Source organism: Onychomys torridus, chromosome 3 (assembly GCF_903995425.1).
Source record: "Onychomys torridus chromosome 3, mOncTor1.1, whole genome shotgun sequence".
In the NCBI taxonomy this organism is placed as follows: Eukaryota; Metazoa; Chordata; class Mammalia; order Rodentia; family Cricetidae; genus Onychomys; species Onychomys torridus.
In genome coordinates this window covers 15166957-15182696 of record NC_050445.1, presented here as the reverse complement: position 1 = coordinate 15182696, position 15740 = coordinate 15166957, and the positions used below count along the sequence as shown (strand labels likewise).

General features: G+C 40.6%; 1 protein-coding gene across 5 annotated transcripts in view; it reads right to left on the bottom strand.

Annotated features, from left to right (window-relative positions):
- Window positions 1-15740, bottom strand: part of LOC118580615 (broad substrate specificity ATP-binding cassette transporter ABCG2) — a 101760-nt gene that overhangs the window by 13990 nt on the left and 72030 nt on the right. For all 5 annotated transcript variants that reach the window (XM_036182458.1, XM_036182459.1, XM_036182461.1 and 2 more), the window contains 7 exons: window positions 15218-15332; window positions 14528-14680; window positions 11743-11900; window positions 8613-8764; window positions 6804-6908; window positions 4045-4295; window positions 1455-1537 (listed from right to left, as the gene is read on the bottom strand). In XM_036182458.1, coding sequence (XP_036038351.1) covers window positions 1455-1537; window positions 4045-4295; window positions 6804-6908; window positions 8613-8764; window positions 11743-11900; window positions 14528-14680; window positions 15218-15332 — 1017 coding nt within the window. The remainder of the gene's footprint in view (window positions 1-1454; window positions 1538-4044; window positions 4296-6803; window positions 6909-8612; window positions 8765-11742; window positions 11901-14527; window positions 14681-15217; window positions 15333-15740) is intronic.

Sequence of the window (15740 nt, the reverse complement as noted above, 5' to 3'; positions counted from 1 at the left end):
ACAGAATTAGAGAAAATACTTGTAAAACATTTATCTGATAAGGAAAAAATTGCCCAGAAAAATAAAGGATTCTTAAAACTCAACAACAAATTTAAAAAAATAGACAAAGGACTATTGCCTATTAAGTATTTCTTAAATATCAAATTGATATTACTATTAAAAATAACTATTCATGATGTGGAAAAACTGAAACACTTGTGTGCTAAAACCAAGAACGTAAAATGGTACAGCTGTTATGGAAGACAAATGCACCATTTCCTCAAAAAATTATCACAATTTAGCAATTCTACTGGTAAGGTTCCTGGAAGAACTGAAAGCAGGGATGCAAAAGATGTGGAATATTCCTTTACACTCTGTGAATATATGTCACTGATTGGTTTAATAAAGAAGCTGACTGGCCAATACTGTACAGGTACAGGTTAGGCAGTACTTAAAGACAAAAAGACAGCTTGAAGAAGAAGGGGAGGAGTCTCGGAAGTCTCAAGGAGATGGAGAGGAAGCAGGAGATGAACTTGCCATACTGTGAAAAGGTACTAAGCCACATGGCAGAGTCCAGATGAGAAATACGTGTTAATTTAAGTTGTAAGAGTTAGCTAGTAACAAGCTTGAGCTACTGGCTGAGCATTTATAACTAATAATGGAGTCTCTGTGTGGTTATTTGGGAATTGGCTGGCAGGAAAGAAAAGTCTGACTATATATAGAGAGAGTAAACACAAACACACACACACACACACACACACACACACACACACACACACACACACGCTCGACTAAATCAGCCTTACAAAGGAAAGTAATTCTGATTAAACTGCAAAATGTATGAACCGTTAAGACATTGTACTAAAGGAAATAAGGCAGTCCTCAAAGGATACTCATGACACCACATGTAGCAAGCTTGTAGAGTGGTTACATTTAGAGACACAAAGTAGGATGATGCTGCCCAGGGGATGAGTTGAGGTGGGCACTGAGTAATTACTTTAATAGATTTAATTTAATGGATAAGGTGGAACCATTAAGGAAAATACTCATCTGGAGTTGGATGTTGTCAACCAATACAGCAGTGTGATTGTGCTTAAGGCCACTGAACTGCACATACTTAAAATTGGTTAAAAGGATATATTTAATTTTTTTGTATGGTTACATCAATACATACACATTTGTGTGTACAAAAAAGCCAACTCTTGCAGTTTTCAATTCACCAGTTCATTCCTTCCCACAAATAAACAGTGACATTTACCCTGAACTTGTGTTGTTTAAGCCCTTAATCAATATTCATAAGCTTAAAGAAAGTAACAGTATTTTATCAAAATCAAGACCCAAATTTGGCTGCTTTGCCTCTGGAGCAGACTCCTGTACCTCGTTTATAAAATATACCTTCTAATTTCCTTTTGCTTAGAACTAGTCCCTGATAATTTCTATCCTACAGAATGGGGGAAAAATCCAAATTTGCTTACCTATTCTGGATTCCAGCTCTATCATTTGTCAGACCAAAGTAAATGGCACCAATAACGAGTGACAGTATGATTGTAACAATTATCTTTTCAAGACAAAAATGAAAATAAAAGAATTTCCATTAGAGATTAAAATGCTTGTGTATTATTTATTATTTTAAAACTTTAAACACTTGGTTATGATAGGGTCCCTGGGAAAGTATGGGATAGAACATATTATTAGACTGCTTTCTAGAGTAAACTGAAAATCGAAGCATTTACTGTCAGGGAACTGACAAGTCAACAGATCAGCCCCTAAGGCTCCTCCCCCTGCTCCAGCAGTCAGTGAAATCACAGGTCAGACACTGGCTCCGCGAATGGGGAACCTGAAGAGGTTGTTCTGACAGCAAACTGAAGTTCAAGTTGTCTAAGAGCTCTGAACTGAAATGAACTAAACTTTTGTGCCAATGAACAAAGCTTCACACAAGAGAGTCAAGAGAAACAGGATGCCCCTTCTTTTAATGTTAAAGATTAAAAAAAATTAACACACACACCTCCAAATTCTGACAATGGAATTTTGCATGCTAAAGAAGTAGGGGTGAGCTGAGCTCCACCTCTGCAACCTCTGGAGAGCCTGTGCCTACATGGGAATGTACAGCATCACTGACACAAAACAAAACAAAAATGAAAACAAACCAAAACCCCAAAATCAAAAAAGAAAAAAGCCCTTCTTTCTGTGGGGCATCCAAGGCTTTCGTTATCTGTCTCCTCTCTCACCGCTTCTCCATCAACCTCAGCAAGCAAGGCCTACTGTCAACACAACACACGAGTTGCTTCCTCTGCATCCTCACATAGTCACCCTCCTTCACCTAATCAATCTGTGCAGACTGCTCCCAAGGAGTCTGCATCAGCATCACTTTTGGAGAAAAGCATATTTAAGGATGCTTCAAGCAGCAAGGGTTAAAATTCACAGGTAACTCTTAAAATGTAAGGAATGTTTAGCTTAAGAAAACAAAACATTCATTTATATATCTTGGAATTTCAAACTCAAAAAAAATTCTTAGTACTTTAGCAGTATCAAAACATAAAGTATAGCATGAACAGAACTAAAACTAGCTATAAGCATATTAATATTCTATATAGTTGCATCATAACATTCGTGTTTATGAAAAGGCCAGCTCTTCTAGTTTAAAATATGTGTGTTTGTGTGTGTGTGTGTGTGTGTGTGTGTGTGTGTGTGCATGTGCACGTGCACATGTGAATGCATACACACTAGTGCCCATGACAGCATGTGCCCAAGGAGGCCAAAGGTGTCAGCTCCTACTGGAACTTGAGTTCTAGGCGGCTGTGATTTCCCTGATGAAGGTGCTGGGAATGAACATTGGTCCTCTGCAAGAGAAGTGTGTATGTACTCTTAACCACTGAGCTATCTCTCCAGCCTGACATAAAGTAGTTTGTGAAGGTCATTTTGGGCAAAAGCAAGGTAAAGTAGAAAAACAGAATTGTGAAGTGTGAGGAGTGATTTGGAAATACCACAGTCAGGAGAGAATTACAAATCTCTTTGCTATTAAGATAGAAATTTAGGATGGGGAAAAATTACCCTGGCATTTTTTTTTTTTTTTTTTTGAGCTGAGGATCAAACCCAGGGCCTTGCACTTGCTAGGCAAGCGCTCTACCACTGAGCTAAATAACCCAACCCTCCCTAGAATATTTTTATAACCCTTCTACGTTTATAAGGAGGCCAAACTTATAAAATAAATTCTGACAGCTCTATCAATATGTAGTTTGCACATATATACTAAGTGTTCCAAAGTATAACTTCTAGGAGTACTCAATATTCTAAAGTATGCGCTTTGCATTGTCTCTTGGCATTCAAACTTGCTATGCTCACACTGCAGGTATCTTTCTTCGGATGTTTCCTCAAGGCTCCTAGGTTCTCAAACCAATTCTAGTCATACTGTCGAAAGAACCCCTGCGATCTCACCCATTCTTTACCAGGTGCACCTGCTATGGTGGCTAATATGTGTTGTCACAGCATTGATACACAACTTGACACAGCACATTAAACAGGTGAAATATTTTTCTACAGATACCACATTCATTCTGAGATCTTCCAAATACAACTACCTCTGGTTACATGCTAAGTCTAAATCATGAAAATAACTAACTGATTCAAACCAGAGTTCGGCTATTACAAACAGAAGAAAAGATTTATCATTGTAACACCATAAAACATTCTATCAACTCAATGCTTATTTAAGTAAAAAACAGATTATAAAAAAAAAAAAAACCTATGCAAAGGTAGATAAGCTGCAGCACAAATGACAAACTGCACCAACTGTCTATTTTGGACACTCATGAACTAAGAATGTCTTTCACCAAATTTTACTACTCAGGGGAGAGAAGCATGAAGAGAGTGTTGTTTACAATTTGAAAATGAAACTTCAGTATCTGTTAATTAAGATACAGTGGAAATGACAGAAAAATAGAAAGATAACTAGAAAATCAATAAAATCCTGAAGCATATATAATAATAGTAGCAGGAGAAGAAGAAGCAGGAACCATGTTTGTGCTTGTGAATATTTCATAGCATGACTGGCATTTGCCAGGTTACCTGAGCTATCGAGGCTTGAGGATTCCCTAGCAAGTTTTTGAATGAACGCTTGGCAATCCATCGGAGCTGATGACAGAAGGAGGTGACATACGTGGACTCTTTGAAGGCTGATATTCCTTTCTTTTTCTGAGCCCGTGGAAGTCGATCTAATTCAGCTTTTGATTCTCTGTAGATGGAGGAGTTGGCATAAAACTCAGCTAAGTTTTCTATTATTGGCTTCTCTCTCTTGGAGGGTTCTTCAGTTTTGTTTGCTTTAGAAAAATGCGGATAAAGAAATGAAACATTAACCCATTACTAGTTTGACTCATTTTCTATGGTTCCATACTTCTATAATCTCTTAATTCTTACATACATACACACACACACACACACACACACACACACACACACACACACACACACACATACACACAATGGATACATGTATGTATTGTGTATATATATGTTGCCTGGGCATATGTTAGAACATGATTCAGGAATGAAGTCGTGTAAGGAGAATTCTGAGTGCTTGTGAGAACACTCCAAGAAAACAAGACAAGTAATGACCTCATAGGCTCATAGGGACTGGCACTATTAGGAGGCATGTTCTTGTTGGAATAGATGTGGCTTTGTTGGGGGAAGTGTGTCACTAGGGGTGAGCTTTGAGGTCTCGATGCTCAAGCCAGGCCCAGTGTCTCACTGTCTCTTCCTGCTGCCTGTGGATCCAGTTAAAGAACTCTAAGCTACTCTATAGCACCATGTCTGCCTGTCTGTCACCATGCTTCCCACCAGGATGACAATAGACTAAACATCTGAACCAACTAAATTAAAGCCACACACATTAAATGCTTTCCTTTGTAAGAGTTGCTGTGGTCATGGTATCTCTTCACAGCAATAAAACCCTAACTAAGATGCCTTGTGACTTCAGTTTCTTCAAAACAGACTTGTTCTTGGAAAGTGTCTTTGTGCTCCTCCCAGGTATAGCAGATAGGAGTGAGTTTACTTCAGATCACTCATTATTGCTTGCTGCTATTATTCAATTAAATGTTTAAACTATCCTTTTTTATGCCCCTATGGAAAAACAACACGTTTTTGGGGTTTTTATTTTTTTCCACATGCGCTTGTCCTTGTGATTGTGTAGAGCTTGAACTCATGAGAACTTTACTCATGACTATTCTTAACCCTCAGAGTATAAACTGTCCGAGGCCCTGAGTAAAGTTGGCTAGTGCATGGGACTTTGGTTCATCTCATTCATCAGCTCCGTTCTCCCAGATCCCACTGCCTCTGGAGTGGTGACAGACATGGTGGCATGTGCCTTTAACCCCAGCATTCAGCAGGCAGAAGCAAGTGGATCTCTGGGAAGCTGAGGACAGTCTGGTCTACATAATGAGTTCAAGGACAGCCAAGGCTACATAGTAAAACACTCTCAACATAGTAAAATTACATATGCCATTATTGATTTACACATCAGGAAATCAGCAATTATTCACCTGTGCATGGCCACATTTTAGGGATATAGAAAACTCACTGTCCTCTTCTATCAGCTTAGACTGTAATTATTCGAATAGTTAGAAATTTTTTTTTGCCTTCTACTATGCACAAATGTATAAAGTGCCATTTCTTGGGGTTTTTGTTTTTTGTTTGTTTGTCTGTTTTGAGATAGGAGATCATCATGTAGTCTTGGCTAGCCTGAAACTTGCTATGTAGACCAGGCTGGCTTTGAACTCACAAGTATCCTATAGACCAGTCTGACCTTGAACTCACAGGTATCTGCCTACCTCTGCCTCTCAAGTACTAGGGGGTGGGATTAAAGCATTGAGCCACCATGTCTGGTTGGTTTATAAAACACTTGTGATGGCTAGTCTTAGTTGTCAACTTGACTACATCTGGAATTAATTAAAACCCAAGTGGCTGGGTATACCTGTGAGTAACGTTTTTTGGTTGACTAATTTAAGGTGGGAAGACCAATCCTAAATCTGGATCTTTTAAGGTGGGAAGATCTACCTTAAATCTGGGCCATATCTCTTGGTGGCAGCCTATATAAAAGATATGGAAGAAGGAAGCTCTTGCTTCTTGTCTACTTGTCATCATTCTTACTGGCAAGTTCATATATCTTGTTGCTGAGGATTTCTTCACTGGCGTTAGAGACTACTTCTTCAGGAGTCTAACACACACTGAAGACCAGCTGAGATATCTAGCCTCATGGACTGAATGACTACTGGATTGTCAGACTTTCTGTTGGTAGACAGTCATTCTTGACTTAGCTAGACCACAGCCTGCAAGCCACTCTCATTCACATGTGCACACATACACATATGCACACATACACATATGCACACATACACATATGCACACATACACATATGCACACATACACATATGCACACATACACATATGCACACATACACATATGCACACATACACATATGCATACATAGCCAATCTATCAGTTCTATTCCTTTAGAGAACCCTGACTAGCACTATTTAAAAAAAATCATTTTCAAGTGGAAAGTTGCCCTACAACTGACACTTTGAAGGAAAACACTCATTTACAAATTAAATTAATACCCAAGCACTTAACGATAACAGTCTGTCTACTGAATACTTTTACAACACTGAATTAACATGCATTTAAAAACATCTTTTTCTCTTGTTTTGAGGCATGATCTCACTATCATAGTTCTGGCTGTCCTACAAAAGCATGTTTTAATGAGACATACTACTGTGGTTTTATCAAACCAAACAGACACTATTGTATGAATCTACAAAAGTCACATACCTTCCTGGTCTTCTTCGTCTCTATTTAACACTACAGCAGAAGAATCTCCATTGATGACATCCAGGAAGAAGTCGGCAGGGTTATTGTAGGGCTCACAGTGGTAACCTAGAAAAGAAGGCAATACAAGGACACAAACTTGATGGTCTCAGAAAACAGAGGCCTGGGAAGACAGAATCTAACAAGTTCTTCCTCTTCCCATTCTTTTCCCTTCACTAACACACCCTTTGCTCTTAAATAGTTAATAAATATTCCAACAACTCAAAAGGAATTTTGGACGCTTGAGAACATCTTACATTGGTGTTGACCATAAATTATGACCTGCACAAGGCTACTGATACGCTCTGGTGCTTATAGACTTCCTCTCAAGATCTAAATTCAGGCCAGAAAAAGAAAACATTAACCATCCTGACACTCGCTGATTTCAGGTACTCATATCATTACTATTGCTTCTTCAGCTAAGTGGAGAGGTTGTAATTCTCATCTGTCACACGGCCACAGTTCCAAACAGAGTGCAAGTTTGGGGCAGCCTTCTCAAGAGAGCATGGACAGTACAGCACAGTTTTAACTCTGATCTCAACTTTACAGCCCTCTCAAAATTGGCCTAAAGTCTGTCTCAAATTCACAGACACTGAGCTCCCCACTCATTTGGGAACAATTATTTTATTTTTTCCTCAAAAATCTTTTTTTTTTTCTTCTTTCAATGTGTTTTGCCTGAATGTACATCTGTGTACCACATCTGTAGAGGCAGGAGATGGAGGATCTCTGGGAACTGGAATTACAGACAGTTGAGAGTCATCCTGTGAGTTCTGGGAATCAAACCAGGGTCACCTGAGAGAGAGGCCAGAGCTCTTAACCAAGATATGCTCAATGATTTTAAGTGACAGATTAAGTTTCTAAAATTAAGAATGACAGATAATGAATATTTAAAATTGTATTTGAAGTCATGAAGAATCATCTATAATCATAGCTAGGTACCTCTAAAATGAAAAAGATTATATATACTGCATTCAAAAAGGAATCACAGGGCTGAAGAGATAACTCAGCAGTTAAGAGTGCTTGTTCTGGCGGAGGACCCAGGTTTGGCTCCCAGCACTCACAGCAGCACAGAACCTTCTGTAACTCCAGTACTAAGGGGACCCAATGCTCTGTTCTGACCTCTCAGGGTGCCAGCCCTACAGCACATATATAATGTAGACACTAATACACATAAACAATTAAAGTAAATAAATCTCAAAAAATCATGTAATTTAATCTGAAATAGAAGAAAGCAAATCAGAAATGTCAAAAAAAGCAGGCTCATCAAAGTGAGGTTTGAGGTAAGTCCCACTCAGACCCACTCACAGACTAAACTGTCAACGTAATGTTACTAGAAGGTTAAGCATCCTTCTATGAACCCTCAGGAAAGCACCATAAGATCACAGGCCTGGTGAAAACTGAAAAACTGGGATTTGCCCTATAGTCAAGGAGACGACAATCCTAGGTCTTCCCAACACTGTTCAACTCATCAAACTGCTGAAACTCTACTGATTAACTACTGCACTCTCAGGGAAAGGCCACTGTGACTGGGTAACAGATGCAGCACAGGCCCCTGACACAGATACACTTAGACACAGATGTCACAGATATTCAAAGAACACAGGAAAGTTAAAGATCACACAAAATGAAGAAAACTACTAACATAAAGTATTTTAGAATGGAGGAAGCATGGTGAGCCTAGATGAAGACTAAACAACACTCCTGTAGACTCTCTGCTCCAGCCACAAGTCTGTGAAGGAAGGAGCCACACCACATGGAATCAACTAGCCATACCTGCTGATGCAAAGTACTCCAGAGCCTGCTGGGCGGGCCCATGGAACATGAGTCTCCCAGAGGCCAATAAGGTGAGGCTGTCGAACAATTTAAAGATGGAGTACCGAGGCTGGTGAATGGAGAAGATGATTGTTCGGCCCTGTTTAGACATCCTAAGTTATAAGAAGGAAATAATGAGTCACTAAGATCCTCATCCTTACATTTATTGTTAAAAAAAATACTTTATTCTTGCTGTCAGCACATCTGTCTCAATTCCAATTTGATTTTCTCACATATACATATTGTATCAGCTCATCTCAAGGTATCTGCTTGATATCCAGGGAAATGAATCTTGGTGCTTTTATTAAAAACTAGGGCATCTGGGAGTACTGCAGTCTTGGAGATCAGTTGTAAATAAAGTACTTAGCACATTCGAAGCCTTGGACTAAATCCTTAGAAACAAAAACCCCAAACAAACAAACTCAGCCATGATTTCTTAAGGAGCAAGGGCAGATAAAGTGCACTAGAATGTTTATTGACAAATGCAGACACTGAGACAGTTTTCACAGACACTGAATCAGAATCTGTAGCTGGAAGTTTTCCTGTCCCGCCCAGTCCACAGCCGCTCAGACCCAAGTAAACACACAGAGGCTTATATTAATTAAAACTGCTCGGCCATTAGCTCAAGCTAACTACTGATTAGCTCTTATACTTAAACTCAGCCCATTTCTGTTATTCTATATGTCACCACGTGTTCTGTGGCATTACCTGTGTGCCATTACATGCTGCTCCCTGGACAGTAGGCTGGCATCTCCTGACTCAGCTTTCCTCTTCCCAGAATTCTCCTTGTCTGCTTATCCCACTTATACTTCCTGCCTGGCTACTGGCCAATCAGCATTTTATTAAACCAGTGTACAAAAGCATTATCCCACAGCAAGAATCTCTGGGAGAATGTACACACACACACACACACACACACACGAAACACACACAAAAGGTTAAAAAAAAAGGCTTTTATTAAGGTGAGGAAACACATACAGCAGGGCACACAGAAGGACCCTCTGCTTAGGAATGTGGATGCTAAACCCTGGCCTCTCACTGAGAACTGGGAGTTGTAAAGGATGTTGGAAGGGATTTTCTCCTCATTGAGGACTGGCCAGTTTGAAGAGAATCAGGGAAGCTAATAGGTCCACAAGTTTGGGGTAAACACATCCTGGTTTGGTCTTGAACTTGTCACAATGGTCCACAGGCAGGGGATGGAGGGATAAAGGCAGGGGGCATTATTGGAGGGAATGAAAACTAGCAGCCCTTTGTCTTAAGTTGTCAGCCTTCTGTCAGGAACTAAACAGCCAGAAGGCAACAGGAGCTACCAGGAGGAGCGGAGATGTGTGAGGCCTGATTCATGGAGCGGGTCTGAGGACTAGTGATACCGGAACGAGCATATCCTCAAGGAGTCCCCAGTGAGGACTCCAGGACCGCACTTCGACCTATACAAGCATAGTCATTTACCAGACTGCAGATGGTAAGTTTCCACAGCAGGGCTTGAAAAGACTGGCTTCTGACGTTAAGCCACCAATCTGGGGTGTTTCATTTTAACTGTACCCTCCCTAATATGTGCTGCTCTAAGGTAACTAGGTTCTCCCGTCTACTTAATGTTCCAGACATATCAAGCATCTTCTGCCTTGGGGCCACTGGCTATTCCCTTCAGCCAGATTCTGTTGCTAGATACAGCTAGATCTCACTCCCAGGTCCTATGGCCATGCACCAGATCCTCCTTGACCTTCCTGCTATTTAAAATAGCAACCCAGGATGATATTTTCTAGTTCCATCAATTTGCCTGCAAATTTCATGATGTCTTTTTTTTTTTTTTTTAACTGCTGAGTAATACTCCATTGTGTATATGTACCACATTTTCTTTATCTATTCTTCAGCTGAGGGGCATCTAGGTTGTTTCCAGGTTCTGGCTATTATGAATAATGCTGCTATGAACATAGGTGAGCAAGTGTCCTGTGGTATGATTGAGCATTCCTTGGGTGTATGCCCAAGAGTGGTATCATTGGGTCTTGAGAGTGAGGGAACCCAGACTCTGAAAGACAAACATGGTATGTACTCACTCATAAGTGGATACTAGATGTAAAGCAAAGGATAACCAGACTACAACACACAGCTCCAGAGAAGCTGGTTAACAAGGAGGACCCTAAGAGGGATGCATGGATCACCCTGGGAAGGGGAAATAGATGAGATCTCCTGAGTAAACTGGGGGTGATGGGGAGTAATAGAAGGTAGGGAATGGGGGATGAGAACATAAGGGAATGGGATGGCCAAGCTGAAATCCAACAAGGATGACCCCAGCTTAGACTACTAGCAATCGTGGAAAGGGTGACTGAGTTGGCCTACCCCAGTAATCAGATTGGTGAATATCCTGTCATAGAGCCTTCATCCAATAAATGATTGAAGCAGATGCAGAGATTCGCAGCCAAGCACCAGGCCGAGCTCCAGGAGTCCAGGTGAAGATAGAAAAGAGGGATTCTATGAGCAAGGGGCATCAAGACCATGATGGGGAAACCTACAGAGACAACCGAACCAAGCTAGTGGAAACTCATGAACTTTAGACCCACAGCTGTGGAGCCTGCATGGGACTGGACTAGGCTGTCTCCATAAGTACGACAGTTGTGTAGCTTGGTCTGTTTAAGGGCACCCTGGCAGTGGGATCAGGATCTATCCCTGTTGTATGAGCTGACTTTTTGGAGCTCATTACCTATGGTGGGCTTGGACCTGCCTCAACTGAATGTATCAGGCTCTGCTGACTCCTCATGGGAGGCCTTACCTTTTTGGAGAAGGGAATAGGGGGTTGGGTTGGGGGGAAGGCTGGGAGTGAGTGGGAGGAAGGATGAGAGAGGGATATGTGACTGGTATGTAAAAATGAATAAAAATTTCTAAATAAAGAAAAAAATAACTAAGAGAGCAACCCAGCCCCATCACAGCTATTGTCCCCTATACTCTTATTTAATCTTTCCTAATATCACTTCTTTCCCTTTGACAAAGAAGGAGAAGACTGTTTACTTCTGAATCTCCTGCACAAAGAACACCAGCCACACACAAGTGACCAGATATGCTAAAAATGAAAGATCAGTGCTCTTGTAGCATTTACCTTTTCAGGAGCAGAAGGACAGCATTTGCTGTGCTGGAGTCCAAACCAGTTGTGGGCTCATCCAGGAAGAGGATGGAAGGGTCAGTGATCAGCTCCATTCCTATGCTTGTCCGCTTTCTTTCTCCTCCAGAGACACCACGGATAAACTGGGTTCCAACCTAAAGTAAGTGCCATCTTTATCAATGAGAGTGAACACGGTCGCCATCATTTGGTAGACAGACCTGTGCAGCCCTAATGGTCTCTGAACTGTCTCCACAAGAGTCTTGTAAGCACATGCTCTATCACCTGTCATTGGTAGAGACACTTTATTTTATGATCGTCACTACTCTGAAGATTATTGGTTTACTAACAGCAAAATGCCTGGGAAGTTTCTTTTTCATCAGATGGGTAAACTAAGGCTCTGGTTAGAGCTGCAAGGTGGCCTGACATGAAATGGAGCCCATGGTTTTCATAGTTTGCTCTTCCTCAGAAGCCATCCAATTTATTGAGACAGTGTTTCTCACTGACTGGGGGTTCACCAAGTTGGCTAGGTTTCGGGAGTCCACCTGTCCCTGCCTCCCAGTGCTAAGGTTACAATGTGCACCACCACGTGAGGCTTGTTTTCCATGCACTCTGGTGCCCAAAGTCAGGTCCTCAGGCCTTCAGGGCAAGCAGATTACCAACTGAGCTAGTCCTTCAGCTCACACTTGTTTTAAGGTGGCAAAAGGATGAGAACACTCCAAGGTACAGTACAATTTTAGTCTAAAACAGGCAATAAAGAGGCAGGGGAGCATGCTGACAAGAATTTCTCCATCACCCAGCACCTAGGTCTCTTTCTCTTTCTCCCCCTGATAGTCCCTAAGTGGACTTAGACGAGGAGGAAGAGGAAAATTCACATTCTACACCATTTTAAGTACTTTTCTGTCTCCAACTTGATGCTGTCTGTATACAAATTCACCATAGAATTCCTAACTAGTCCTTTCGTACAAACCTGGAAGGTGAGATATTTCACAGAAAAAACTGGCTCAACTTTTTCAAAACTGCTCATTGTCATTACGTGGGGGAGGGTACTAGGAAGGGTTGGGAGAAGGGATGCAGAAGGTGGGAAATGATTCTGAAATCACACAAATCCAAGGAGCTATAATCTCCTGTAATTTGAGAACTTTAACTGGGTCCTAATAAAAACTGAATTACAAGAAACTTTTGAAGACAATTTGGCAAAAGAGAATGAATGTGATATGATTTTTTTTTCATTTTGTTAGCTGATAATGGTATTGTGGTAAGTAGGTAAGTATCCTCCTCTGTGTTTCTTTATTCATTTTAAGTGCTAGTGATAGAATCTCGGGCCTTGCACGTGCTAAGCACATGTTCTACCACTGAGCTGCACTCCTGGTCTCATGCCTGGTTTTTACAGGTACATAACAAGTATTGAGGTGTGAAGGACTATGAAGTTCTCTTTAAAGTACTCCAGTAAGATATAGCTGAAGAGATTATGACATAAGATGTTAACAACTGAGAAATCTATACAATTAGCATTAGCAATTATATCATTAATTTATATCATTTTAGCTAACAGTTTGAACATTATAGTAAACAGACTCTTTTTCTCCGTGTTTGTTATGCTTAATGTTTTACAAAATAAAATATCTTCATAATTTACATTACATTAATTCTAAAGTCAGGGAGTATCTCTCTATATTTCTCCTGGAAATCCAAACAAGCAACTTATAGCAATGACTGTTTAAAGGTGAAGAACAAGATGGAGGTATACTCCAGTAGTATAGCACTTGCCTAGCATGAATGAGGCCCAAGCAACAATAACCAACACCATATACATACAAAAAGAAGAAGGAATAACAAAGTCAAGGAAAACTATTATGGGAAGACAAAATCAAGCAAGTATGCAGGGCCATAGCAAAGCAAACACAATGATTCAGAAATAAAATCAAATGGTGTCATCCCAAGGTTATTCTTCCCAACAAAATACACAGCCCATGAAAGACTGCTGGCCAGCACCAAGAGAAGCAACAGTTCCCTTGTAATCACCACTATCCATTGCCTCAACAGAGTAAAATACTTATGGGCAGGAGAGGGTTAGGCTATAGCCACTGAACTTTCACCCAATATCCAAATGTCTGCTCAGCAAAACTAGATGGATTAGTTATTTGTAAAGTTCATCCACTGTCTCAAGTCCCCTTCCTGATCCTGTATAACACTCAAAAGGAGAAGCAGCTTCTCCATTTTGGTACTCTTGAAAGCCTAATGCAGCCTAGCATGTAGGAGTCTGGAAACACACACTGACAGGAGATAAAGAAGAAAGGAGAGTTCGAGGAAAGGAGGAGAATATAACTGTTAAAAAACAAACCACGGAAAAGTACCTTGAACACTGCACAGATTGTACGTGAAGCCTAATGTGACCAACTACAACTTTGAAAACCAAATCACAGCAAAATGATGCAGACAGAGCAAGAACCTTTGGATTCTTGTCTTTCTTGTTTCAGAACTATCCTCAACAGACAGCGGACCAGTTAATGCGGATGCAGAGCAAGCTGTGACCTGAAGAATGGGGCTGGTAGAAGGGTGCATAAAAAAAAGCCATATGAGGAATACTTTTCTCAGCTGGACCACACTCCATTTCCAGGAATCAGTCTTATTAGGTTTTTTTTTTTTTTCACCTTAATTTCCACTTTATTTTACATAACCATTTACTTTCTCATCATGCAGACATTATAGGAGACTTGCAGTTAAGGTTATAGTGCCCACACAAGGTATTTCCTATCTATCATACTAGAAGGGGCTTTCATACCTTGGAATCCGCTACTTTGTCCAGACCTAACTCTTTAATGACCATGTTAATCCGTTCATTCTTTTCATGATTCTTCATAGTTGTTGGAAGCCGAAGGGCTGCTGAGAACTGTAAGTTTTCTCTCACTGTCAGGGTGCCCATCACAACGTCATCCTTAAGGCAAGGTGGCATTTTAGTGAGAGATGAGTCTTTCCTATACCCATCATTTGAGTATATATAGTTCAATCCATACAAGAAATACATCCAAGATAAAATTCTGGCTACTGGTGAACTGTACACTCTCCTAAGCTGCAGTAGCCGCATATACAGACACCTACAAAGTTCAATGGTATCAGTTTCGTCACCTGGCTCTATACCCAAACTGGACACATGTAATACAATGACTGCTACACTTCAAGGCTGCCTGGTAGAAGGATTTGGCAAAGACATCTACAATGGGAAGAAAGAAGGTGAAGGAAGGGTAAGCTTTTTCAAAATTCTACAGCAGCCAGAACTGACACCACTGCTCCACAAGGGTCATATTCCAGGTCCCCTCTGTCTTCCCCTTTAACACCACCACTAATGTAATGGAAGATTATGAAAAGATGCAAAGATATTGGTCCTATGAGCATGTTATACGTTCAACTGGAAGCAAACTAAACCATAAGCAAATGCACTTGCACTATAGTGCCCCAACTCACTTATACTCACTTGGACCACATAGCCTGAAGTACATTTGAAATCGGCAGGTTGAGGTGCGCCATTTATCAGAACATCTCCAGATAATCCTTGTGGATCTTTCCTTGCTGCTAAGACATCTAATAACCTGTAAAGAACATGTACATAATGCTGCGAGGAAATTCTTTCCTTCTACAAAGGCCACATAGCTTAGATGCTCTAAATGCAAATCCTGCTAATGTTAAAACTTAACTAGTTGCTAAATTTATATTTGAAAAGCAAATTTATTGGCTAAGCATGGTGGCATATACCTTTCATACCAGCACTCAGGAGGCAGAGGCAAGAGGTTCTGTGTGAGTTCAAGGCTAACCTAGTCTACATAGTGAGTTCCAGGCTAGCTGGGGCTACATAGTTGAGAACCTGTCTCAAAAATCAAACAAGGAAAACAAAACAAAAAACAGGTTTACATGTTCTAAATTCTCAGCTTCCTTTTCATTATATGCTAAGCAAAATTCAAAATATAAAAGGAGGAAAACATTGCCTTAAATAGCAAGGC